General features: G+C 38.3%; 1 protein-coding gene across 1 annotated transcript in view; it reads left to right on the top strand.

The window, feature by feature from the left end:
• Positions 1 to 27,500, top strand: part of LOC137653565 (protein hobbit-like) — a 572,883-nt gene that overhangs the window by 93,583 nt on the left and 451,800 nt on the right. Inside the window, 3 exon segments of the mRNA XM_068387072.1 lie at positions 11,988 to 12,167; positions 12,356 to 12,529; positions 25,316 to 25,439. Coding sequence (XP_068243173.1) covers positions 11,988 to 12,167; positions 12,356 to 12,529; positions 25,316 to 25,439 — 478 coding nt within the window.

The raw sequence follows: 27,500 nt of genomic DNA, 5'->3' as shown, positions 1-27,500 counted from the left end.
AGAAGTGTGAGCAGCCCTGCTTACCCGGCTCTTTGGAAGCTCTTCACTTTTGTCTTCGCCTGAAACAAATACGGATGCAAAGTTTCAACATAACTAAATGCTTTGATTATTTTCTTTTATATTTCATGAATTGAATGCTAGGTACTCTTGTATATGATGGATGTGAAGCAAGAGATTTGTACTGGCCAAAGAAAGGGTGGATACCACAACCGATTTATAGCTAAACTGACTGTTGATCATCCCCATGTGTCAAGGGCAGATCATGGCTTCCTGTGCTGTGGCAAGCATATGATTTGAAGGGTAACAAGAGAACTAAGGCCACTCTTAGGTGTCTGTATTGGCAATAGTCATGAAGACACTGAGGAAGTGTCTTATTTCTTTCATTTCCACATTGATTGCAACTGCTGCTGTGGCTTCTGTATATACATCCCTGGCTCAGTTCCCAGGAGTATACAATAGAAACGAGTAGATATTGGATCTGAATCGGCTGGTTTTTCGGTCTCCTTTCTATGTCTTTTTTTAAGGAAGATAATAGCTAAGACTACCTCACTCCTGGTCTCCCCAGTGCCATTGTCTCATGTGGTGACGCCAGGGATGAACGGTGTTGATGTTACCTCAGTGATGCCTCCAGTAGTGATTCCCCAGGTGATCCTCAATCCCAAAGGGAATGCTAAGGCTCGCTCATCTATAACAATGCCTATGTCTGAAGTACAGAAGGCTACAGCGCGAGTTGGTGCTGCTCCCGAGGTGGGTATAAGTTTGTTATGGGACCAGAACCCACAGTGTGTGTTGCCCCGGTGCCTGGTATTCATTTGATACCCCGTTTGTCACTCCCCTGTGTCTGTCATCGCGGCCCCTATGCCTTTGGTTCCAGAACCTGTATTCCCCTCCCACTCTGTGCCAGTGATCCCAGTCCCTGTGTTTGTGTTGCAAGCCCTGGTAAGTGTACCTTCCTCCTCCCTCATGACAGTGTTTCTCAGTGTTGTGATTCCTGTTGGAGCAACCAGTACGTTATTCTCCCGTCGGAGGACTGTCGTCATAAATGATTGCTCAGACCTTGACTACCCTGCTAATGGAACCTGAGGTGAGGGAGGGTAAGATGAACAAATGTGTGCATTTTTCTCCTCCAACTCCTCTTTGTCTTCCAACTCTGATTTTGATGTTCCTTCTAAGGAGAGAAGGAAGAAGTCTAGGAAGGCCAGTCTTAGTCGTAAGGAAATGGCTACTTACAACACCACCTCTCTTACTTGGGGTCCTGGTTAATGACACCCTAGAAGCCAAGGCCCAATGTATCGTCATCCCTAGGCCCATCCACAGGACCCCCCATGTCACAGCATGTGGACCAGGTTTCCCTAGCTAACCCAGTAACCAGGCGGATCAAAGGTCTGTGTACCATGTGTTGGAGGAGCATTGATGCCCTCCCTCAACTTTCCTACCTGTACAGTGGACTTCTGTTCCCTCCTCTGGTCATGGTATTTTTAGTACCCCATCTGGAGATAATGTCAATGCTGTCATTGTGCACTTGCTTGCAGTCACCAACCACGAGCTGGTGGTGGAAGTGCCAGCGGTGCTCGTGCGATCTTCCTGAACTACTACTGTCTGCTTGATTAGTGCCATGGAACCTTTCCCCCACCATTGTTAGTCATCCTGGCCTGTCATCAATCCCTGATTACATTTCTTGGTATGTCTTTTGGTCAGAGTGCTTGTATTTGTGGGGGAAAGTGAATCTCCAAAGCAGCCTGCCACACCCTTTGCCCCGGCTAGGTTTCAGGGTATGATGAATCCATCTGCCCCTAAGGTACCAGACATTGGCCCAATACCAACAGAGGCAGACAGTCCAGAGTCTGAGTGTTTTTTGTGAACGTTCTTCCACTCATTCATGAGTGAAACGGACCTTGGATCCAACTTTGGGAAGAAATTATGGCCAATGATTGGCATTTTGGTGTCCCTCAAAGTTCAAGGCCATCCTTGGAGTTTCCCTAGTTAGATCTGGATAGTTTGGCCCTACATCGAGTTGATGATCAGATTTGTAGATTTGAGACCTCTTTTGCTTCCATTCAGTGAAACAAGATCTTGCCGCTAGCACTCTCAACTCAGAGAATGTTCAATGCAGTAGAGAAAACTGCGTTATAACTTCTTCAGGCTGACCCGTCAGTATGCGCAGTGACTGGGAACTCTCCATGGACAGTCCCAAGCTGGAAGGCACGTCATTCTTAGCCACTGAGCCTGAAGCCATGGAATCATCTACTGTGGCTTCCCTCCAAGCATTTTATTGGCTTAACTAGTGGTCAGGCACAGTGATATACTTAGCAAAATCAACTAAGTTATCAACCCTGGAGTCTTAGGAGAAGTACAAGAGTCTCGTACTGTCTGATGGGAAGTCATTGACCTTCCATGCATGCCATTCATTAAACCAATGAGGTAACTGGGTTTTGAAGAGCAAGGTGGTCTTGGTGTTCTGATTCCTAAAACAGGTTGGTTCAGAGGTAGCCCAAGTTCTATGGAACATGTCAGTGTGGGAAGCCACGTCTCTCCTCCCAAGGAGTCGCATGCAGGCGGCAGTGGAGAAGTGGAAAGCTGCTTTGCATGACTCTTTGGCCTTTTGAAAGGATCTTGACAAGGGTTTTGGCTATGCCTGTAGGATCAGGTGCAAGGAAGGGCTCCAGGGCCTTTCTTAGACTCTGTAACCTCTTCCTCCCAAAGGAAGCTTGTTCATTCACAACCATTTTGAACCACCCAACCTGTTCCCTCCAGGAAGTGGGAATAGGGAGGGAGAGGGTAATACTGATGCCATCGTTCCCCCCTCTCCTGCTGCTGAGAGTAGGGGGATGGTTGTCTGGCCATTAGGCAACCTGGCAAAGACATAGGGTAATGAGTGCCCTTCAGGACATCTCACTAAACAAGTGAGGTGGAATATATAACAACGCAATGATCATTATATGCCAGTTATATTATTCTGGACTGCTATCCCCTTCGGGGAAAGAGATCTCTCCTTTGACCATGTACCAATCCTCGTGAACAGACCAAGGCCTATCAGCGTGTCCATTCTTATGATAGAGAGAAGGTTGTTGGAGTCATCTCTGCTTCCTCATGAGACCAGGCAGACTTGACACATCCAGGGAAAAAAAGTACCAACTAGTTTAGTTTCAGGGGGACTTTCGACCCATTAATTAGTGATTCTCCCTATTTTAATGAATGAAAGGTTTCTTTATGCATAGGAACAAAACAAAAAATTTTTAAATACAGTAATTTGGATTTTTCCTAGTTAAACAAACCTGATCCTTATAAAGTTAAAATTCCTCAATCATCCCTCTCAGTCTTGAGCCAAAGGTCAAGCACTTCCAGCAGGTGGGGTGGGGCCACTCTCCTGAAGTAACCACATGTCATTAACTACTTCATTAACAGATTTAGTAGCCATTCCATCTTGGCTGAAGACATATCCTTATTTTAAAGGGCTCAGGTTTGTATAGCTTGAAAAAATACAAGTTACTTTTAAAATTTTCTATATTTGATTCATTTTAGAAAAATATTTAAAGTTTTGTCTCATAAAGATATTGGTATGTATATTACAAAAGTATTTTCATTTTAGTTTCAAGACCTTTAGGTAGTAACATTGTAATGCTATAGAAACCTACTCAGCAAATGTAAATTTATTTACTCAACCTCTAGAAAATTATTTTTTTTAACAATTTATGATTAAATAATTATTGCTGTTGTTTACTTAGAATTTATTTTTAAAATATACACTGTATTCTGCTCTAACTGACTCGCTATACATTTTATGTTATGCATATGCTTTGAATTCTCAAAATGCCAGGACTCAGAGGGGCGGATGTAGCTTTCCTGGTCTTGGACCAATCCATGAAATTATCAATTATGGTTGAATGAATGAAAAAGTATTGCAATAGTTTTTCATACTGATTTAATTTTAAAACTTGATCTACAGTGAAATAAGATCTTATGTTCCTCTCATTCTTCTTATATATTTTCTTTTAAAAGTCACTATATTTTCATAATTGAGGAATTGCTAACCATTTTTACTAATTGTCCAAGTATTTTCCCCATATTGTTTAATATAGCCTTTTTAATGCTAACATGTTTAAATGATATGACAGGGTAAAATTTATGTACGGTACTATTGAATTGTTTATTGGTATCTGACTTATTCCATTATTTTTCCATTACTAATATTTATTTTGTTATCTTTAGCTTCTGAGGTAAAAAAGGAACAAAAATGGAATTTTAGACACATTTTATTTCTATACTCACCTTAGGTTCACATGACTAAAGGCTTGCTTATTTTGAGGTCTATCATAAAGATTAAATTTCTCTTTTTCTTTCCTTACATGAGCCTCACCCTTCTAGTATACAGTACTATTACAGATTATATGACATCGTATTACAATGAGAATTAAGTGAGTAAACCCTTTTCAGTATACAAAGCCAAATCCCTTTCAACAACCTCTTGACTTCACTAATCAGTGGGGAGGCAAGGGGAGAGAATTATATGAACCCCAGGTGATTATAGAAATAATACATTTTATTATCAAAATTAATTTATTTCTGTTAATCTCACGTGAGGCTCACAATGCTGAATCTTACCCTCTAAAGAAGGGCAATTGTGCAATATAGACCCAAGATTGCAACCAATCTGTCAAGTCTCCTCTCCTATTTCCAGAGGCTTGTAAATTCCCAGTTTGCTAGAGAGAACTTTTGCAAAATTGCGTTATTCCACATTGTGAAAAAGATGATTAAAAATTGCCAAGAGGGCCATAAGCCAATACAAACTTTGACGTCATAATCAATACGAATTACCCCAAAATAAACATGGCAAAAACTATTTACTCTAAAAAAATCCTCTTTAGCTGACATATGACCCAACATTCAGCAACTCTAATAAGAAAACCAGACTTCCCTTAATTATTGCTCAGCTACAACAGATTTGGTATGCCACAGAACTGCTGCCAAACATCCTTGCAGACAAAGATTTCTATAGAAATTAAGAGAAGTAGCCACACTTGTGATATCATGATCCCAAACCTGCAAGTCCCACACTTGACCGGGATCTAATTCAACATGAGCTTCAGTAATCGAGTTCTAAATAATGAAGATACGAAAATTTTTGGATAGATGTCGACCTTGCACCATAGCGCCACAAAAAAAATTAGGAACTGTGTTCCTAATGCTAATATCCTTAGCTAAATAAAACTTAACTGGCCTAATCAGACAAAGAAAATTATCCATCGAAGCACCATCCACCTTTCTCCATAATGAGGAAAGGTGAAAAAAAGAAAAGACTTTGCCTTGAAATCATTCTTTGTCCTGAAACTTAGCAAGAAAGTCTTCAAGAACTTTCCTTTGAGAGGCTGGAACGGTATCCAATATGATAAGAAAATATCAAAGCAATGTTGTCCTACCTGGTCTAGGGTCAGTGTATCTACATGCACAGCAGTAACTTAGCGAATATAAGGAAGACCTCTGGATTCTGACTTTATTGAATCCATCACAGTACCGATTATGCTAGATTACATTAGGCACACGATGACACATCGCTGAGAACTAACACTGATACCAGAGCCGAGGCCACCTCGTCGCTAGTATATACTGTACTTGACTGATCTTTTTATTCATCAGCGAACATGTGAGGAACTTTTTTTCTGCTGCCTCCCAATACCATACGGTTAGGCATTCTCCACAACCTTTAAGAAGCGTGACTCATGACCTCTGTCTTGTAATTTTGGAAGTTCATATCATTGCTATTTTGGCCTGGCAAACATTTATATTTAAAATAGTTTTTTAATGAAAATTATCTTTTTTATTTCTAAAGACTCCTTTTTGTTTATTCGCATAAACTCTATGGTCGATTATGCAACCATTATCTAACCTGGGTATATATTAATTTACTTTTTGTCAAAACATCCAAGGAAAACTTTATTTTAGCATCCCACAACAGTAATTCTACTATTTTCTATAAGCCAAGGACTAGATTATCAGTTTTCTTATATTTGATATGGTATTTGTAAGTAAAAGTTTGCTGCACGTTTGTTCATATTTCTTTGTCTGCTCCTTTATATATTCACAATTTTTATGTTATAGTATAATAATGCTGAAAATGCAGTGTCAGAGATAATGACTAAATAAGCCAAGAGCATAAGATTTGCCCAGAAAAAATACTCAGAGGAGAACATATGATGCCAGCCATGTCTTGCACATGTGTGCACATTTGGTATATGCAGTGCATATTATGTGTATTTGGAAGCGGCTCTCTAGTGGTTAATTCTTCCAACACTCCACCCCCTTGTTGGAAGAATATACCTCAGAACTCTTGAACAAGAAGGTGATAAAGAAAGCGAAGTCCATCAAGTTCCAAGGAAGGCTGTTTTGTGTTCCCAAGAAAGACTCTGACAAACTCGGAGTCATTCTAGACTTGTCTCCACTCAACAAGTTCATCGAGAACAAGAAGTATCGGATGCTTACTTTGCAACACATAAGAACCCTTCTGCCAAAAGGGGCATACACGGTCTAAATAGACCTAGCAGATGCTTACTGGCATCTCCCGATGAGTCGCCTTTACTCCTTCTACCTAGGATTTAAACTACAGAAGAAGTTTGTCTTCAGAGCAATGCCCTTTGGACTGAACACAGCCCCAAGGATATTCTCAAAGCTAGCAGACACAATCGTCCAACAGCTATGCACCGAAGGTGTTCAAGTGGTAGCATATTTAGATGACTGGTTGGTATGGGCAGCATCCAAGATTACTTGTCTGCAGGCAGCCCAAAAGGTGATCCAGTTTTTGGAGCACCTGGGCTTCAAGATCTACTGCAAGAAGTCTCGTCTCACTCCAGCTCAACAGTTCCAGTGGTTAGGAATCCAATGGAACTTAAAGTCACACCACCTCTCCATTCCATCCAAGAAGAGGAGAGAAATAGCAAGATCTGTCAGGAGACTAATCCGTCACAAGAGGATTTAAAGACGCCAATAGGAAAGTGTATTTGGCTCTCTTCAGTTCGCAGCAGGGACAGACCCTGTGCTAAAGGCACGTTTGAAAGATGCGTCGGGAGTCTGGAGGAAATACGCATCAAACGCTCTAAGAGATCAACTAAGGTTAACCCTGGCCTTGTTGCGCATGCAATTAAAGCCGTTGTCAACAGCTAAGAGTTTAGCATGGATAATTCCCCTGCAACCACCACAACCATCAGTGGTGATACATACGGATGCCTCCTTGGAAAGATAGGGAGGTCATTCTCACGACAAGAAAGTGGAAGGGACATGGTTGCGCCAGTTCAAAACATTTCATAACATTTTTGAAGCTATGGCAGTATTTCTGATGTTGAAGAGACTATCCCCTTGCAGATCAATCCACATCAGATTGGTCCTGGACAACGAGGTGATAGTAAAGTGTCTAAATCAACAAGGCTCGAGATCACCTCACATCAACCATGTGATGTTAGCCATCTTCTTCTTGGCAAGGAAGAAGGGATGGCACCTATCAGCAGTTCACCTACAAGGGATCCGCAATGTGATGGCGGACGCTCTATCCAGGCGAAAGCCCTTAGAGACAGAATGGTCCCTAGACGCAGACTCATTCTCCTTCATCTCAGAAAAAGTCCCAGAACTGCAGATCGACCTCTTCGCAACGAGCGACAACAAGAAACTATCTCGTTACGTAGTCCCTTACCTGGACCCTCAAGCAGAAGTGATGGATGCCATGTCCCTCGACTGGAACAGGTGGAATCGCATTTACCTGTTTCCACCAACCAATCTCCGGCTAAGAGTCATTCGACAAGCTAAGATCCTTCAGAGGGACAGCAGCAGTAGTAGCCCCCAAGTGGCCCAAAAGCAATTGGTTTCCTCTAGACCTAGAGTTGAAACTGAAGCTGTTTCCACTGCCAAATCCAGTGCTGTCTCAACTGGTCCAGAAGTCGACTGTCTACGCTTCATCCTCAAGAACCAGCAACCTACATCTCATGATTTTCTCGCCTTAGCAGCGAACAAAAGATTCGGAATCTCAAAGGATAAAGTTGACTTCATCGAGGAGTACAAGAAATGTTCGACTAGGAGGCAATACGAAACGTCATGGAAGAAATGGGTGACCTTTGTGAAAGCAAGGAAACCGACAGAGATATCGATAGATTTCTGTCTTGCATTCTTTATACATCTCCACGAACAAGGCCTAGCCTCTTCTACAATTACTTCTTTTAAATCGACCCTGGTTAGACCACTTCTGTACGCTTTTGAGGTGGACCTCTTAGGTGAAATCTTTAATAAGATCCCAAGAGCATGCGCTAGACTCAAGCCTGCAGCCCCACCAAAGCCCATCACGTGGTCTTTGGACAAAGATTTGCACTATGCTTCGAATCTGGACAATGAGGACTGTACTCTAAAGGATTTAACACAGAAAGTCATTTTTCTGTTCGCAATAGCCACAGGGGCTAGATTTAGTGAAATAGTAGCCTTATCCAGAAACAAAGGCCATATTCAGTTCTTGGACTCAGGAGAAGTGAACCTGTTTCCCGATCCTGCCTTTCTTGCCAAGAATGAGCTACCCACCATGAGGTGGGGTCCTTGGAGAATCTGCCCATTGAAGGAAGATGCCTCTCTGTGCCCAGTAGAGTGTCTTAAGGCCTATCTTTGAAGAACTTTAAACTTCAAAGGAGGACAGCTCTTCAGAGGCAAAACTTAAGGATCAAACTTATCTTTAAGACAACTGAGAGCGAAGCTCACCTACTTTATTTGCATAGCAGATCCTGACAGTACACCCGCGGGTCACGATCCGAGGAAAGTTGCTTCTTCGTTGAACTTCTTTCAACATATGGACTTTGAGAGACTCAGCTCATACACTGGATGGAAATCATCCAGGGTCTTCTACAAACATTACGTGAAGCAAGTACATGAGATAAAACACTTTGTGGTGGCGGTGGGTAGTGTGATTAAACCCGTCGTCTAGTGCTGCGATGAACAGTGGACTGTTTTGGGACTTTACAGTGCATCGGGTGCATGCGTATACCTACCGACTGGTGCAGATCATAACTATGGTGAACATACTGTTCTGTGTAGGCGCATATCTGATCAATGCACCAGTGCCGAGTGAACGTTTTCATTACAGTGTTAATGCATTTCCGAACATCTGACTATAACAGATAGATTTGGTTTCACATCTCTATTGAGCGGCATTATTCTGATAATGTATTCGTATATTTTTTCTACACGAGAAAATATGTGTTTTAGTGTGTTGTAATGCTGGATCAGATTCATACTTTGTTGTAACTACATTTGATAATATAGTTGCATAATAAAATACGTAATGCAGTGAACCCTCGTTTATCGCGGTAGATAGGTTCCAAACCCGACTGCGATAGCTGAAAATCCGCGAAGTAGGGACACCATATTTACGTATTTATTTAACATGTATATTCAGACTTTTAAAACCTTCCCTTTACGTAGTACTGTTAACAAACTACCCTTTAATGTACAGAGCACTTAATGCATGTACAGTACTACAGTACCCTAAACTAAAACAGGCACAAATATTAAATGCGATTGTATATCATGCGTTTCCTAAACACGCCAAAAAGCACGATAAAAAAGGACAACCAATGTTTTGTTTATGTTTATCTCTGATCATAATGAAGAAACAAACGCATTTACACATCTGTGTATAGGTTAGTTTTTGCATCGATTATATTGATTACATGTTGATTTTGTTATTACCAATGTTTTACTTAATTTTTCTTAGGACTTCCAAATAAATGAAATGAATGCCATTTATATAATGTTTTTCTTTATGACGCCACCTGAAACGGAAACCTTCCATTCGTTTACTGTACGCTCCATCTTCGATCGTAATAAACAAACGAAGGCATTAAACGCGCATGATGAAAGTGATAAATAATGATATTAAAAGCTTTTAGTAAATATGTTATTACAAATATTATTTACCGTATCTACTGTATATAAAATCCTACATACGTAGCAAAGCAGGAAAACATTTTTTTTTTTTTTTTTTTTTTTGGCGTTTAATCAACAATAACAAACTGCCGCTAATGACCGAATGATCATTTACGAGAGAGAGAGAGAGAGAGAGAGAGAGAGAGAGAGAGAGAGAGAGAGAGAGAGAGAGAGAGAGAGAGAGAGAGAGAGAGAGAGAGAGAGTTGATTCATCATCTATCAGCACTGGAACAAATCACAGTCAGTCTTACATGCTACGTAGTTACAAATTCAAATACAAGGTACTATATACAGTGTGCTTTACGTACGCTATTTTACGCTTGTATTGTTGTAGGATATGTACGCTTATTCGAGATGTGATTTTTTTCAACAAAGAATATTATTGGATGCAGTACTACGTACGTATACATACAAAAGATTCATGGAAAAGATGCACATCCATTACATTTGTAGTAATAGCCATCAGCAGCCTTACACCATTCAAATATGACAAAGTCAGACAGCATCTGATTTGCGTTTCATGTTCGATTTAATTTTACTACGTATACTGAATTATCGTATGATCACATTCTCTTTTCGTGTTTTATTTCTTTCTGTACTGAATTATATGTCATGAAATGCAATGAACCATCAGTAAGAGCAGATATTACTAATTATTAATGGAATTAACAAAATATTTGGGGTCTTCATATATCGCGACTATTTTTGAAATTTCCGGAAAATCCGCGATATGTGTATATACATGCGTTATGAAAAAGATCCGCGATAGTCGAACCGCGAAGTAGCAAGGGCTCACTGTATTACTGCTCCGTCAGTTATAAGCTAATAAAGTATGCTATAGTTTCACAAAACCCCTGTATGGGGCTTAGATCCTTGAAATCACAATAATGTTTTCTAGAGGAATAAAACTTATATTCTTAAGGTAAGTAAAAAGGTATGCTTCAATGTTTTCCTTTTTGTTCCAAGGGGGAATACAAACCTTGAATCCTTATTGTCGATATCGACATTTCCCTGCTGGGGGCTGGAAGTACTAAACCAGCTCCAGGTTTAGTGGACGTGACAGATCTCTGGAATTTCACATATAAGTCTAGTAGACCAGATAAGGAAATCTACTCAAGGTAGAAGGCACATACACAAACCCACAGCTAATAGTAATTTCAAGACAACTCTCTAGTATACTTCCATGAGCACGACATGCCCTGAGCCCAAAAAACAGATTTTGATCAAAGTGAAAAATCTGTTTTTGAGTGAGAGGGCCATGTTGTCCTGATGGAACCCACCCTTTTACTGATCCCTCCCAAAATTATTTTATCTGTGGCCATTTCCGCTTAACGACAAGAATAGGAATGGCGTCGCGGTAGTAGTAGGGAAGGAGATCCACCGGGTACCTAGAACGGCATCCCTTTCTTTGCCACTCTTCCCCCATACATCGAAGCATTGAATCTATTCGGGGTGAAGATTGACGTGTCGTATCTAGAATACGTCCCCTGATATTATACGATATCCTTTATTGGATACTCGTGGCAGGAGTTGGAATCCTGGAGACCTTTGGTTTAATTCTCTGGGAGTATAACTGTAGCAAATATCCCTTAGAAGGCTACCTATAGGAACCCTTCCATCAGGACGACATGGCCCTTTCACCCAAAAATAGATTTTTCACTTTGACCAAAATCCGTTGTATAGGGCTTACCCATGCCACTTGCATTGCTTTACGCCAAATAATTTGTAGTATTATACTATGGGGATAAGGCTATTGAATTGAGGGAAAAAAGTAAATTTAAATTTTATGATAGATATCAACTTTAGTGAGCTTTGAGTAGGAAGTAATGAGAACCTCATGTGAGATTCATAGAAATAAATCTTTACAGAACTTCAGGAAGTCAAGGTCCTTGAGGTTTTACTGTATCTACCCAGGATATCTGTCATATCACTCATTCTATCCTGAAACCTATTGTTATTATGTTGCTGATATTCTTAATATGTATTTGTGAAACATTCTAATTATCCTATAAAATTTTATCCTTTTATATCTATTATAGTTGAAAGTTGACATTAGTGGTGCCCACTTCAAAGTCCTACAACATGTGAGTGAGGGAGATGAGAAAAAACATCCAAGTGGGGGGACACTCAGCACTGAAAAAGATCCCTCGCTAATTGAGTCTATGTTTTCACTCAAATTTTCTGTGGAAGCTAATGCAGAAACTGTAGCAGCCATGGAGGTATGTAACTTATTATTCCTTATTGATGTATTACAAGAAAAAAATTAATGTATTTTAAAATGTATCTTGCTCTCTTATAACAGTTTCAGTCTTAATTTGCCTATGTACGTACATAGTATTGGAGTTTTCACACATATTCTAAACATAGAATACCTGTTCTGTTAGTTAAAGTTTTTGAATTCTTTCAGAATATATCGGTGCATCTTAGTGAGCCACAGGTGACAATACGTGATCGCATGCTAACTTTCCTAGAGCACAAAGCCTTAGCAGCCACACCTATGACCAGTCCTCCTCAGCAATTTGGTGCAAAAAAGCCATCTTTGGATGTAATGTTACACAGATATTGGCTTTTCTTTCCTTTGGTGAGTGTTGAGTTGTTTTATTTTAGACCTTTTTGATCCTACATGAATACAAACCCTCGTCCTTTAATTGGAGTATGATTTCAGTGAAGCTGAAACTCTGTTGTTAAGATTTAGAACAAGGTGTCAGTAGTTACTGGTGGGTGGTGGGGAAGCCCTGCCACTTGCCATTAGACTGAGTAGCCACTTTGACTTCAGCCAGTGAACAGTAAGGACATACAGTAGGGTCCCGAATTATGCGAGAATTTGGTCGATGAAAGGCCTCGTGTAATTGGAAATTCGTATATTTCGAAACACATCATGGCGGCAAACAGCAACCTACCCGTCAATTTTTTTTCACTCCATTTCTAGCTTTCTAGCTATATATATACTGTATATACACTGTGTGTGTGTATGTATGTGTGTGTGTATGTATGTGTGTATGTATATATTATATATATATATATATATATATATATATATATATATATATATACAGTGAACCCTCGTTTATCGCGGTAGATAGGTTCCAGACCCGGCCGCGATAGGTTAAATTCCGCGAAGTAGTGACATATTTACCTATTTATTTAACATGTATATTCGGACTTTTAAAACCTTCCCTTGTACGTAGTACTGTTAACAAACCACCCTTTAATGTACAGAACACTTAATGCATGTACTACAGCACCCTAAACTAAAACAGGCACAAATATTAAAGGCGATTTTATATCATGCGTTTCCTAAACACCTAAAAAGCACGATAAAAAATGGCAACCAATGTTTTGTTTACGTTCATCTCTGATCATAATGAAGAAACAAACTCGTTTAGTGTACACATATATGTATAGGTTAGTTTTTGCATCGATTATATTGATTATACAGTATGTTGATTTTGTTATTACCAATGTTTTACTTAATTTTTCTTAGGACTTCCAAATGAAATGTTTTTCTTTATGACGCCGCCTGAAACGACGGCGTCATAAAGTACTGTACGCTCAGTAAACAACCACGCTCAGAACAAACAAGGCATTTAACGCGCATGATGATAGTGATAAATACTGTAATGATACAGTACAGTATTTACAGTAAAAGCATTTACAAAATATGTTACCTTACAAATATAATTTACCGTATCTATATAAAATCATACAGTACTGTACAGTACATATTGTACGTAGCAAAGCAGGAAAACAATTTACGAGAGAGAGAGAGAGAGAGAGAGAGAGAGAGAGAGAGAGAGAGAGAGAGAGAGAGAGAGATTGTTTTACGTACGTACTGTAAATGTGAATTTTAAACAAAAGAAATCAATTTACGAGAGAGAGAGAGAGAGAGAGAGAGAGAGAGAGAGAGAGAGAGAGAGAGAGAGAGAGAGAGAGAGAGAGAGAGAGAGAGAGAGAGAGAGAGATATTGTTTTACGTACGTAAATGTAAATTTTAAACAAAAAAAATATGATAGGTTACAACATGTAGACTTTTAAAACCTTCCCTTTAACTTAATGCATACAGTACAGTACTAAACTATAAAACAGGCACAAATACAGTTTTAGAATGTGAGAATATTAAAGTAAAAAATAAAGATTGTTACTGTACTCACCACGATAGAAGTTCAAGAAAAACTTGAATGATGATGGCGATGAATTTGCTGCACAGTAGAAATGATGATGATGAAGCTGATGATGTGTTCTACTGTGCAGCCAGGTAGTATTTTACGTCTCTTCAGACGGAGGTGTCTTTTCCTGGGACACCTCTTCAACTTCTTCCTGGGAAACTTCTTCAATTTCTTCCGAAGGCGTACTAGCAGGAGGAACTGGCTCTTTTTTGCGAGGCTGGAAGAACATTGTGATCGGAAGTTGTTGCCGCTGCTTCTTTTTTCGATCTAAGAGCATCTTGTAGGGAGTCATGTCTTCATCGATCTTGTTGCAGAATTGCATCGACCGAACCATATCCTCGTCCCACTCTTGCAACATTTCTTTCAATTCCTGCGCATGGTTGCAGGCCTTGGCAAGCCGTTCTAATGTTAAGCCCGTTTCTTCGACATTTTCTTGGGTCTCTTCCTGGGTTTCACTCTCTTCTTCGCTTGCCGATTTCGTCAGGTCTTCGAGGTCTGCGTCAGTTAGGGGCTGGGAATGGCAGTCCAACAACTCGTCGACGTCTTCAGTCGTCATGTCGCCAAACCCGTCACCTCCAATTATGGCAGCCAACTGCACAGATTTGCGTATTGCAGAGTGTTGGATTTCAGCAGGTGTAAATCCCTCGTCGTCGTAAACAATCTGGGGCCACAACTTCTTCCAGCTCGCATTCACAGTTGCAGGTTTCATCTCTTGAAGTGCCTTCTGAATATTCTGCAGGCACGTGGCTATGGTGTACTGCCGCCAGTACGCCTTCAAGTTAAAATCTTCATCCTCATCCTCTTGGGCAGCATCCACACACGCAACGAGGTCCGCCAAGGTGTTCTTCGTGTAGAGGGCCTTGAACGCCCTGATAACCCCCTGGTCCATCGGTTGAATTAATGACGTGGTGTTGGGTGGCAGGAACTCGACCTGAATGCCCTCATGCGACAGGTCAGTTGCGTGTCCACCAGCGTTATCCATAAGGAGAAGGATCTTGAATGGCAAGCCCTTCTCTAAGAGATATTTGCTGACTTGCGGGATAAAACACTGATGGAACCAGTTGGAGGTCAGCATCTTCGTAATCCATGCTTTTTGATTATGCATCCAGTACACGGGAAGGAGATTCTTATTTTTATTTTTCAAAGCGCGAGGATTTTTCGACTTATAAATAAGCCCCGGCTTTAGCAAAAATCCAGCAGCATTGCCACACATCACGAGGGTAACGCGATCCTTGAATGCTTTAAAGCCAGAGGCTTTGGCTTCCTCTTTGAACAGGAAAGTTCGCGACGGCATTCTCTTCCAAAACAAGCCAGTCTCATCCATATTAAAGACTTGTTCCGGCTTGTATCCACCTTCGGCGATAATATTCTTGAATGTCTGGTTCGCGTAAGTTTCAGCAGCGGCAGTGTCAGCCGAAGTAGCCTCGCCATGCAGGGAAACGCTTTTCAGAGCGAAGCGTTTCTGAAACTTCGCGAACCATCCTTTGCTGGCGGAAAAAACGTTGTTTCTGAGGCTGGGAATCAGTGGATGTCCCTGGTTGAGGATCATCTGCATCATCATCTTCTTCAGCATGGTTGCCGTCGTCGTCTTGAGGTTCCTTTGCAGCGAAATTCTCATACAAGCTCAAAGCCTTTGTTCTGATGGTGTTCGTATCCAAGGCTATGTTCTTCTTCCGGCAGTCGGCAATCCACACAGCTAAAGCACCTTCCATGCGTACGATCGTTTTATTACGCGTTGTAACGACTCGCTTCGCTGATCTGCTAAAGGTGATTGCAGCCGTCTTTCTAATGTTCGCCTCGTCCTTCTTGATATAGCGAACAGTAGATTCGTTGATCCCAAAATGGCGCGCAGCGAACGCGTAACTTCTACCATCTTTTAACATATCGAGAAGCGTAACCTTCTCAGCAATCGTCATCATCCTTCGGTGGCGTTTAGGCTCACTAGCAGCCTTAGTAGAAGCAGAACGCTTGGGAGCCATTGTACAGTAGGATTTGACAAAAAGTTCAACTTAAAAAGGTCGCACACAGCACAGATTAAACTTCACAAACTTAAGAACGTCTACTCAGCGATACGCGGGAACAGAGAGTGGACGACCCGGGCCCGCGAGAACCTAGATGCTGGAAGCTGGAGATGATGGCAAAACACCAATCACAGGCTAGATAACAAAACTTGAGTTCTGATTCGTCATCTATCAGCGCTTGAACCAATCACAACCCGTCTTACAGTATATGATGCGTAGGTTACCAACTCATACAAGATACCCCGCGCATACCGTACGTACAGTATTAATAATGATAATAATAAATAATGATAATAATACAGTACAGTACTGTAATAATAATAATAATAATGATAATAATAATAACAATCATAATTTTATTAACAACAACAACAATGATAATAATAGCTTTACGTATGCTACAGTATTTTATTCTTTTGTAGGATGTGTGTGTGTGTGTGTCTCTCTCTCTCTCTCTCTCTCTCTCTCTCTCTCTCTCTCTCTCTCTCTCTCTCTCTCTCTCTCTCTCTCTCGTACGCTTATTCGAAATGTGATTTTTGCAACAAAGAATATTATTGGATGCAGTACTACGTACGTATACATACAAAAGATTCATGGAAAAGAAGCACATCCATTACATTTGTAGTACGTACAGTAGTAGCCATCAGCAGCCTTACACCATTGTAATATTGTATGACTGCATCTGATTTGCGTTTCATGTTCAATTTAATTTTACTACGTACTGTATACATTACTGAATTATCGTATGATAATAATACAGTAATAATAATAATAATGATAATAATAATAACAATAATAATTTTATTAACAACAACAACAATAATAATAATAATAACAATAATAATACTGTACACGTAATAGCTTTACGTATGCTATTTTATTCTTTTGTAGGATGTGTCTCTCTCTCTCTCCCTCTCTCTCTCTCTCCCTCTCTATCTCTCTCTCTCTCGTACGCTTATTCGAAATGTGATTTTTGCAACAAAGAATATTATTGGATGCAGTACTACGTACGTATACATACAAAAGAATCATGGAAAAGATGCACATCCATTACATTTGTAGTATGGTAGCCATCAGCAGCCTTACACCATTCTAATATGGTATGACTGCATCTGATTTGCGTTTCATGTTCGATTTAATTTTACTACGTACTGTATACAGTACTGTATTATCGTATGATCACATTCTCTTTTCGTGTTTTATTTCTTTCTGTGCTGAATTATATATCATATGTAATGCAATGAACAATCAGTAAGAGCAGATATTACTAATTACAGTATTAATGGAATTACAGGTAACAAAATATCGTATTTGGGGGTCTTCAGATTTCGCGGTATTTTCGAATTTTCCGGAAAATCCGCGATATGTATATATATATGGGTTATGGAAAAAACCCGCGAAGTGGTGAATCCGCGATGGTCGAACCGCGAAGTAGCGAGGGTTCACTGTATATATATATATATATACTGTAGCTTTTATCTTAACAATACTGTAAGAAATCCTTCTTATAGATTTTTTTTTTATAAAATACTGTACAAAATTTCTTTTATGGATAAATAAAACAATAAAAAGTTGTTAAAGTTTTGATAATTTTCTATGACTGTAGTATTTACTACTGTACTATGCATAGCTTACTGTTTTCAGTATTTTCCGAATGGTGTAGAATTATTTCCTATAGATACAAAAAACAAAAAAGGGTTTTCAAGGTTTGATACAGTATCTAGCAATAGTTAAAAATTACAGTATAGTACTGTATATCCATGATGACACTCCCACACGTAAACACGGCCACTAGGCGCAAGTGTGCACTGGGCTGCTGTACGATAATCTACCGTAGTTTTCTGCCAGAAAACATCTAAGCGTCCCCCTTGGACCAGGTTACCGCTAACGTACCGTCACGCTTTTTTTGCCCTGAGCGGTCATTTCACTAATGATAATTTTTCAAAGTTAATATAATTTCTTTATGCTTATAATTCGTAATTATAGTTAAAAGTAGGGATATTAATTAAATGGTTGAGTAAAAAAAAACAATTAATACTACTATTATTTCATTTCAAATGGCTACATAATACTGAATATTCTAATGGGTTCTTTTTATCTTCAATCGTAAATCTTACGCCTGGATAAGCAACAAAAGGAAAGGGATAAGTCTCTCCCCCCCCCCCCTCTCTCTCTCTCTCTCTCTCTCTCTCTCTCTCTCTCTCTCTCTCTCTCTCTCTCTCTCTCTCTCTCTCTCTCTCTCTCTCTCTCTCTCTCTCTCTCTCTCCATATCGTTTCCTGTATAGTTTTCAAATATGTTCGTCATACTTTTGTACATTATTTATCCACTTTATTCTCTCTCTCTCTCTCTCTCTCTCTCTCTCTCTCTCTCTCTCTCTCTCTCTCTCTCTCTCTCGGCGTTTCCTTTCCCTTTATAGTTTTGTGAAATTTCATTGTCCAGTCATTCGGTAATGAGAAGTCATTTTCGCTTTCGGCATCGAAAGAAAACTTTGTTTCTTCAATATACTCATCACTGGAGGATTCAGAACTAGTGCTCTCATTATCAAACAGGTTATCATTATCAAATTCCTCAGCAAGAATATCATTTATTTCATCTGAAGAAATAACCTTCCTCTTTAGACCGTTCATTACAAAAGGAACAACAAATAACCACTTATGCATGAACGCCCGAGCGCACTGATAGGAAACCAGTTTTCTAAGTTCTAACATCAAGCTACCTTCAGAAAAATAGTTGCCAGACATCATATAAGTTTCTATTCACAGTCCCCATATGCTGAGAGTGTTGCCAAGTGGTGATCCTATACTTACTATACGAGTAAACGTAATATCACGAGACTGACGGCTTGTAAAAGGCAATTAAAGTCATGAACGGAATATACAGTTGAAGGCGGTACCGAGTAGATCGTGGTGAACGGTTTATCACGTGGGTGACGCTTAACAGGTTAAAAAAACATTTTATATAGTTCGGTATTTTCTCTATCCATCCTCTCCCAGAAAACCTTCAAATGTGAATTATCGGAATGTGTGCAGATCTTGACAGTGCGATAACTAGTTAGCGACTGAGAATAAAAAAAATAAAAAGCCCGATTGACGATGCTGATGAAGAGGATATCGAATACCGATTTTTCCCTAATTGATTTTTTCTACGTTCTGTCTAATCCAATGTACAGTACATTCTTATGTAAAGGGCGAACCCCAACATTTCTTGATGCTGCTACACTTTAATTATAGATATTTTACCACCTATTTATAATCTTTATTTATAATAACATCTTTAGTAAAAGCTCTTCAATATCACTTTCAGGAGTAAATGCGTTTATGATCGACGATGAAACGTAAAAAAAACTTTTTCCTTTTAAGGAGGCGTTTTTTTAGGAAAAAAAAAAAACACGAAACAAAATTGCTCATATTTCATTTATTTTGATTTTCTAAGGATAAATAAAACAACATTAATTATAACATTATTATTACATAGTACCTGGTAAGATATCTTTTGCCACAAAAGTTAACCTATAGACAGATGTTAAAATTGGTTAGCGAGTTCGTTATGATCGGCGATGGAACGTACTAAACAAAGTAATGGGTTTGGTTGTAGTGACATGTTTGGCAGTAGCATGATATAAAATAGTCTTTATTTAATTTAATTTTTGGTTTCAAAAGTACTATATAAAAGAATTTCAAACAATTTAGATGAAACGGAGCACAACGCACTACTACTGGATGATAGCGGTAGTCTTGCCCACGAAAGCAACAAAGGTGTTCCCATGACGATGCTGTTCTGTTGATTTTTTTTTTTGGAAACTTTTCAATATTTCAAATGGCACTGTTGATTTTGATGGGTTTTAATTTAAAGTTTAATGAATAAAGATTTTTCACCATAATCACAACGTAAGTATAGAAATTAATTAGTACAAATATGGAATATTATACATATAGGTGTTGGACAGTTAGGCTAGCCTAGCGACAAGTTCACACAACAGATGGGCAAACCTTAACATTTTTCATCCAAAACTAGTCTTAAAATGTTTGAACAGAAATCTTTCTCTCACATTCTCCCCCCCCCCTTCTCAGACATCGGGGAACCATCACCCCCCCCCCCCCAATACAATTAAGAAAACAATAGATTTCCTACGCTTCGCGGTGCTTGACTCGCGGATTTAGAATGCTCCTCGCAGATACAGGAAATTTAATTTTTAAAAACTATCGATCGCGTAATTGAGGAATCGCGTAATTAGAACACGTGTAATTTGGGACCCTACTGTACTTTGTTCTATCAAAACTCTGCTGTCTTTCAAAATTAGTTTTCTTTTCTTTTCAGAGTAATTATGCTTGACTGACTTTGGAGAATCCATGTGTAAGCATGCGAGCCTGCGCTTGTATTCCTGGCCACAAGTGCGACAGGTTCATGAGCAGGACTGAGGTGGATCCCCATTCTCTATGCTAATTTTACAGAGTCATAACTGCATGCAGTCCACCCCTTGTGATGACTGTAGGGAATGACTGCTTTTGCATTGGTCAGAGTAGGGGAGGAGGAAGAAGTTTAAGTGAGATTCTTGGCCTTCGGGGGCTTCTTCTGGTACTCAAGCTTCTTCTTCTCCATCTACCTCAGGCAGGTACCTGAATAGGGATAATGACCGAGACCTGCACTCAGGGCAAGCGGCAGGTAAGACGGACTTATCTCCTTCTCCAAGTAAAGGAGGAATTTCATGCCCGTCTCATAGTGAGCCTGCCCGGGTAATCACCGAAGATGACGCTTCTAAGGACCTGGCCCTAAGGATCTTGTAGCCTTCCTTAGGACTGGAGTACTTTCTGTCAAAGAAAAGATGCTGTAAGTTCTAGCTATTGCTAGGACTCCCAAGTCTTCTGCTGCTGTGCCTTCATCCTATCCTTGCAGAAGGAGTTCCTGAAGTGATTCCCTCCATCCAGACCCTGCCTACAGAAGGTATAGTTGATTGTTGATCCTTGTCTTTGGAAAGAAAATTTTTGACCAAGACTCATGAGAAGAGCAGGAAATGACCTTGCCTTTCCTCTCCTCCCAATTCAATTTCTTCAATCTCTTCCTGTTCTGCTGAGTCTCCTGGGTCCTTCTATCTCCTGGAGGAAAAGAAGAAACATCTTACATGTGCCCAGCCTGCTCCTTCATCCCTTTCACATAAGTTTGACAGGGGTAGTACTGTGTTTCGTAGGGAGACTTCTCTGCTCAAGCTTCAGACACACATCATGTCCTCTCTTTGTCAAATGACGAGACTTCAGGGACATCTCAAGGCTGAGGAGAAGAGAGATCTTCTTATCCCTGCACCCTAGGAGACTACACTAAATCTTCATGCTCATGTATGCCTATACTGTATTTTTGAGATGCCATTGTGAAGATTCTACACCTACACAAATATCTTCATGCATACGATCTTCAGGTGATAGTGCTATGTGAGCTTTATCATCTCATCAGCCTTATACGTCTCTGTGTGCATGGTCTCCTCTATACTTATGCTGTCCTTCACGTGCATGGTTACTGTCACTCTTACATGCACAATTTTCTGAAAACAATGGATCGCCTGTTAAGGCTACAGATTTTAGAGCTTTTTGTCCTAAGTCTCTCATGCGTCTGATCTCTATGCATTAGATCTACACATGCAAGGTTCCATTATGTAAGATACACACGCAAGCAATCCTCACGTGTAAGGTCTCCACGTGCCGAGCTCCTGTAGATAGTATATTCATGTGTAGCTCCTCTACTAAATAGGTCTCCAATCTTTTAACTTGTCCTGAACCAGGAATATTTTGTTTATTGTACAAGATCATGCTCAGTGCATAGGGAGAGGAGTCTGAACCATTAGTATTCATATTGCCACTGTCACGATAACTTAAGGCACCTTCCCACAGACCCTTCTTCCAAATACAAGCTTTGAAATCTCCAAGCAAGATAGCTTTGTCAGGTTTACTTATCTTTTGCAACAATCTATGAGGAGCAAAGTAGAAGTTCTCTAATTTGAGGGTCTAGCCACTAAAGATGGTCAAGGTCTTTCATAAATACCAGAGTAACTTTCAGGTAGGATTGCAGAATCTTGATTAACTTTTATAAAGCCCATTGGCAACTGATCCAGTTCTGCTAGGTGATCTCTACCTTCATCAGTAGATTGAACTTAGAGAGTTCTTATATCCTACGTTCTTATGTTTAGGGTACACTTTAATCATTTTGTTACCATTCTGTACATAGTTTTTGTTTTTGTTTCATTTATGGTAATTTTATGTAAAAAAAATTCTTTGTAGGAAGTTTATGAAAGTGTCAGTGTTAAAGTATCTTGACTTCTCAGCTAATGTGTCTAACCAGAAACTGATTTTCATTGTTAATCCACAAATATTCAGGCTAAAAGTAGATTTTTTCTAGGTACCTTAATAATAACTGAGAAATGGATTAATAGTTTTAGGATCATTATAAACAGAATTTTTATAATGAAATTTCTTATTTTTATGAATCTCACATGATGTTCATATTGCTTTCATTTCTGAAAGCGTGGAATGTCAACGTTACTCTTTAAAATTAAGAAATTTTCCTATCTTATTTTTTTCCAATATACTAATGCCTTTAGTGAAACAATGAGACAAGTACTGTATCATAACAACAATATACTGCTCATGTTGGATAGTTTCTTCAGTCTGAAAATCGACATTGAACACAAGGACGTGTACTCCTTTGCTCCAGGTGTCAGGTTTTTTATTTGTTTTATACTGATTTTAGTGTTTTTAAAAAGCCTTTGCCAGATATGTTAGAAATTGCTGCACTGTTGTGCTTAAGAATTGTTTTTATGTGATCATGATCCAAAGTTTAAAGCTTGAAAGAAGCTTACTTCTTAGTTTAGGGGTATTCCTGAGAATGCTAAGCTAAGAAGCTTATAGAGGAAATGAAAGCGATAATGCCGCTGTAACCATTGACTGTGCTACAGCCTAACAAGTTAATTTTGATAATCCTGAGCTCACAAAGAGATTAACATCATTATTTTCTTTAGTACAATGCCATTAAGTTTTAAATTCAGTGTTATATTTTAGTCCTAGCCTGCCCTGTTTCAAACATGAGCATAAGTCAGTTGACTAGTGGTTCTAGTGCACTATTCATTAAGGTACACACCACCTCTCAGATTCGAGATCACCTCGTAGAGCTTCAAATTCTTATTACTTTAGAGTCTTCTACTTCATAATTCTTGCAATCTTTTAGACACTCTTTTACACACTTAAGATTTGCAAGGCAGAAGACCAAGATGGTAGCCTGTATCCTTATATCCCTCCAAGCAATAGCTTGTGCCTTATTTGCTGAGATGTTAACCTTAATATTAAATCACCACTCTCGATGATGTAAACCTCCTTTAACTTTCCTTTTATTATTGTAGTGGTTTGCGGACTGCGGCTGAACGTAGCACACAGACTGTCTATTGTCAGCATGCCGACCACACATTAACACCACTGCTGTAGATTGCCCCAGAGGTCTGGGGAAAAGAAAGAAATCAAAGTGAAATAGGTTCTTGGCATACCCCCTTGATTTCATTCTGGGCAAGGGGACTCTGTGATAATCTTAGAACTTCCCTATGACTTTATCAGTCAGTATGCTGACTCCAATCTAGCGGTACTCTTTACAGAGTTACTCCAAAAATAAATTCTGAAAAGCTCAAATCTGATCAAATTTATTTTAGTAAATAAAAGACTATAATGGGCTAAGCTGCAAGGAAACAGTCATCTTGGTGGTAAAAATAAATTTGATCTTTTAGAAAAAATATTTATTTAATAAACATAATTTGCAACATGTATTATCAAAGGCATTGGTTCATGTGATACACTTCCTTCGATTTCCAATGCTGAACAGAAAACCCAGACGCTGGTCATGAAGTTTGTATATTTGTCCTTGACTTTAGTTTGGATATTGATTGTACAGTACAGTATTGTTCAAAACATAAATGTACAAAGTGTCAAAATGCAGAAGTTATAAAATACCACGGGAAGATTAATGGATTGTCAGTTACCTTAGAAAAACTCTATATGGGTCATTGTTTCCATAGTGAAAATCTTCTATTGTACTAAATTTACATACAGCACATAAAAAACCTAAGTCTTACTCCTGATATTTACAGTTAATTAATATATTTCCATTTGCAATACAGTACATTTCTACTCCCCTTCTTATCAAAAAGATCATTCAGTGGTTTTCTCTCACTGCTATTGGACAACACTAAAATTTCTTAATGTATTTATATTAGGTGCAGTCGTTTCCTTCATGACCAATTTCTAACAAATTCCAGCAATGTCCGTGGATCATACAGCGCTTGGACAAGTTGATGTTTACTGAAGTGTTTCTTAATGTCGTGTGTAACATAGCAAATTTTACACTCGCTCTCGTGAATTTATTAGTCTTTGGACAATCACCACACTTAGGACTCTCCAAATTTGTTTGTTTTCTGTTCCACAGGAATGGACTGTTTTCTGGTACAGTAATCTATAGAAATCACTACAGTGAAGTGTTCGTTTCTAGGCTTGGCCTGTTTTTTTTTTCATGGCCTTATCAGTCATTTATCACTTTTGTAAACTATGACTGTTATGCTTTCCCTGTTGGCAATTATATGGTATATGGAGATATTGAAAAAGAAATGTGATTTCTAGAGAATGTAGTAAAGGACTGATAATTCAAAGATTAAGATGGTTTAGACATGTGATGAGATGGGGTGCCAAACAGGAAATCATGGAAAAGTGGGTAGATGAAGAACCCTATTGGATTTCAGACATAGAGAATAAAGGGCAGAAGAAAATGGAGATGAATAATTTCATAAAGAAAAATCCTCATATAGACATTTCCATGTTGTAAAGGGTGATAATAGTAGCCTACATATGATGGGAATTGTTCAAGATGTTATAAAGTGTTCAATGGTGGTCATTGGTTTACGGTAGATAACCTTTATTTCCACCTTTAATTTCAACATGAAGTGGTTTAATTGTGTTCCTTTTATGTGTTTGAGAATTCTTTTCAAGTACTTTATAAATTTTGGTAGATGAATTATCCTTTTCATTTACTGTTTTCGTGGAAATATTGATCTGTATTACGAAAACATGTAAAAGTTTGATAAATTTCAATTTATTAAGCTTTGAAAAAATTATATTATTCTAAATTGAACTTGATATAACATTCATTTTATCTCAACAGAAAACTCAACTGAAAATTGAAAATATAGGAGTAAAACTTGTAAATAACCTTGGGCAAATAGCTCTTCAAGGATCACTAGTTGGGATTGATATGCAAACTCATTTAACGAGAGAAGGTGCTTTAGGTAAGAACATTAAGTTGTTAAATATTTTAAGTCTTGAGACACTTTATAAAGCTTTATTATTTCAACAGCATTTACCTAAAATTCAATGCTATTTCTTCAAGAAGTTCAAAGCTTGACCATGATAAAAGAAAAAGGGTTCTTCCTAAACCAACTAGATAGCGAACCTATCTAGGTGTGAATAAGCTGTTTATTTATTTGTGTGTATGTAGTATATGTCACTGTTTAGTTATTCTTTTTTATTATACTTGATTTTATATTTGCTATGTATCAATAATGGGTGTTTGATATTTAGAAGAATACAGGTTTACCTTGTTTATTGTTATTATTATTATTATTTTTATTATCATTGATACTTGCCAAGCTACAACCCTAGTTAAAAAAAGCAGAATGCTATAAGCCCAAGGGCTCCAACAGTAAAAACAGCCTATCCATCCTCTACCCATATGTCCATTACTACTCAAATCAAAGCAACAAAGTTTTAAAAAAATCTGTATTTACTTCTATGTTTTTAAGATCATTTCGGGTCTGCAGCCCTGAATATATTGATGATGAAATAAAGGAGATTAGAGCAATAGGTAAGACACTGAAGTACCCTGAAATTGTGTTAGATGATGCACGAAGAACAGCAAAAAAAGACCTTTTTTGGTAATGATAACAGGAAGAACTACAATATACAAAATTTACTTGTACTGCCTTATGATAATTCTTTTAAAGAAATTCTCCAACTTTTGCAAAAAATCAATGTAAATGTAGCATGTAAGAGTAGCAATACAATAAAAACAGCCTTAATAAAGAATTCTCCTGACATTACCAAGGAATGTGTATATCGTATATCATGCAATTCATGTGAAAAATTCTATATTGGTCAAACTGGTAAAGCCCTAGAAAAGAGAATTGAATAACATAAGAAAAGTGTCAGATATGCTCAAGATGATAATGCATTCTTTGCCCACGTTAGAGATAGAAATATAACTATTAATTGGTTATGTGTAAAGAAATTGGTTCATTCAAATAACTTATTGGAAAGAAACATCAAACATGTATACCTGTATGTGTACACATGTATGTCTATGTATATATTTAGGCATGTGTCTGTATATGAATGACTGTATGTGTATATGTATGTATGTCTATGTATATATTTATATTTATAGATATGTTGTATATACAAATAATTTGGCTTATATATTTATATGGATAAGGCTACCATTATTGATATAAATAAATTATATTGAAAGTCAAAACAAGAATTTACCGGTCACCAGAAATTACCTTTTCTGGCAGGTGTCTAATGAAGTTTGATCTCCGCCCAGGAAACACCTGACAACAGCACAGGTAGCTGGTATGGGAGCATCATTGTTCTATAAGTCTCTATATGTATGTTCGTATGTTTGCTGTAGATATAAAATGTAAAGAAACCTCGTTTAATAAATTGGTCCTCTGAAGAAGTATAATGAAACTAGTCAGGACTTAATCATATATTTCATATTTTCATTTTCCCTGTGTTTCTTTTGCATCTGAGCATCATGTTTCCCTGTGATTTTTACTCACACACACACACACTCACACACACACACACACACACACACACACACACACACACACACATATATATATATATATATATATATATATATATATATATATATATATATATATATATATATATACTGTATATATATACACATACAGTAGGGTCCCGAATTATGCGAGAATTTGGTCGATGAAAGGCCTCGTGTAATTGGAAATTCGTATATTTCGAAACACATCATGGCGGCAAACAGCAACCTACCCGTCAATTTTTTTTTCACTCCATTTCTAGCTTTCTAGCTATATATATACTGTATATACACTGTGTGTGTGTATGTATGTGTGTATATATATATATATATATATATATATATATATATATATATATATATATATATATATATATATATATATATATATATACTGTAGCTTTTATCTTAACAATACTGTAAGAAATCCTTCTTATAGATTTTTTTTTTTATAAAATACTGTACAAAATTTCTTTTATGGATAAATAAAACAATAAAAAGT

This window comes from Palaemon carinicauda, chromosome 14 (genome assembly GCF_036898095.1).
Source record: "Palaemon carinicauda isolate YSFRI2023 chromosome 14, ASM3689809v2, whole genome shotgun sequence".
Classification (NCBI taxonomy): Eukaryota; Metazoa; Arthropoda; class Malacostraca; order Decapoda; family Palaemonidae; genus Palaemon; species Palaemon carinicauda.
The sequence above is the reverse complement of the archived record's forward strand: the minus strand, read 5'-3'. Positions and strand labels throughout refer to the sequence as shown.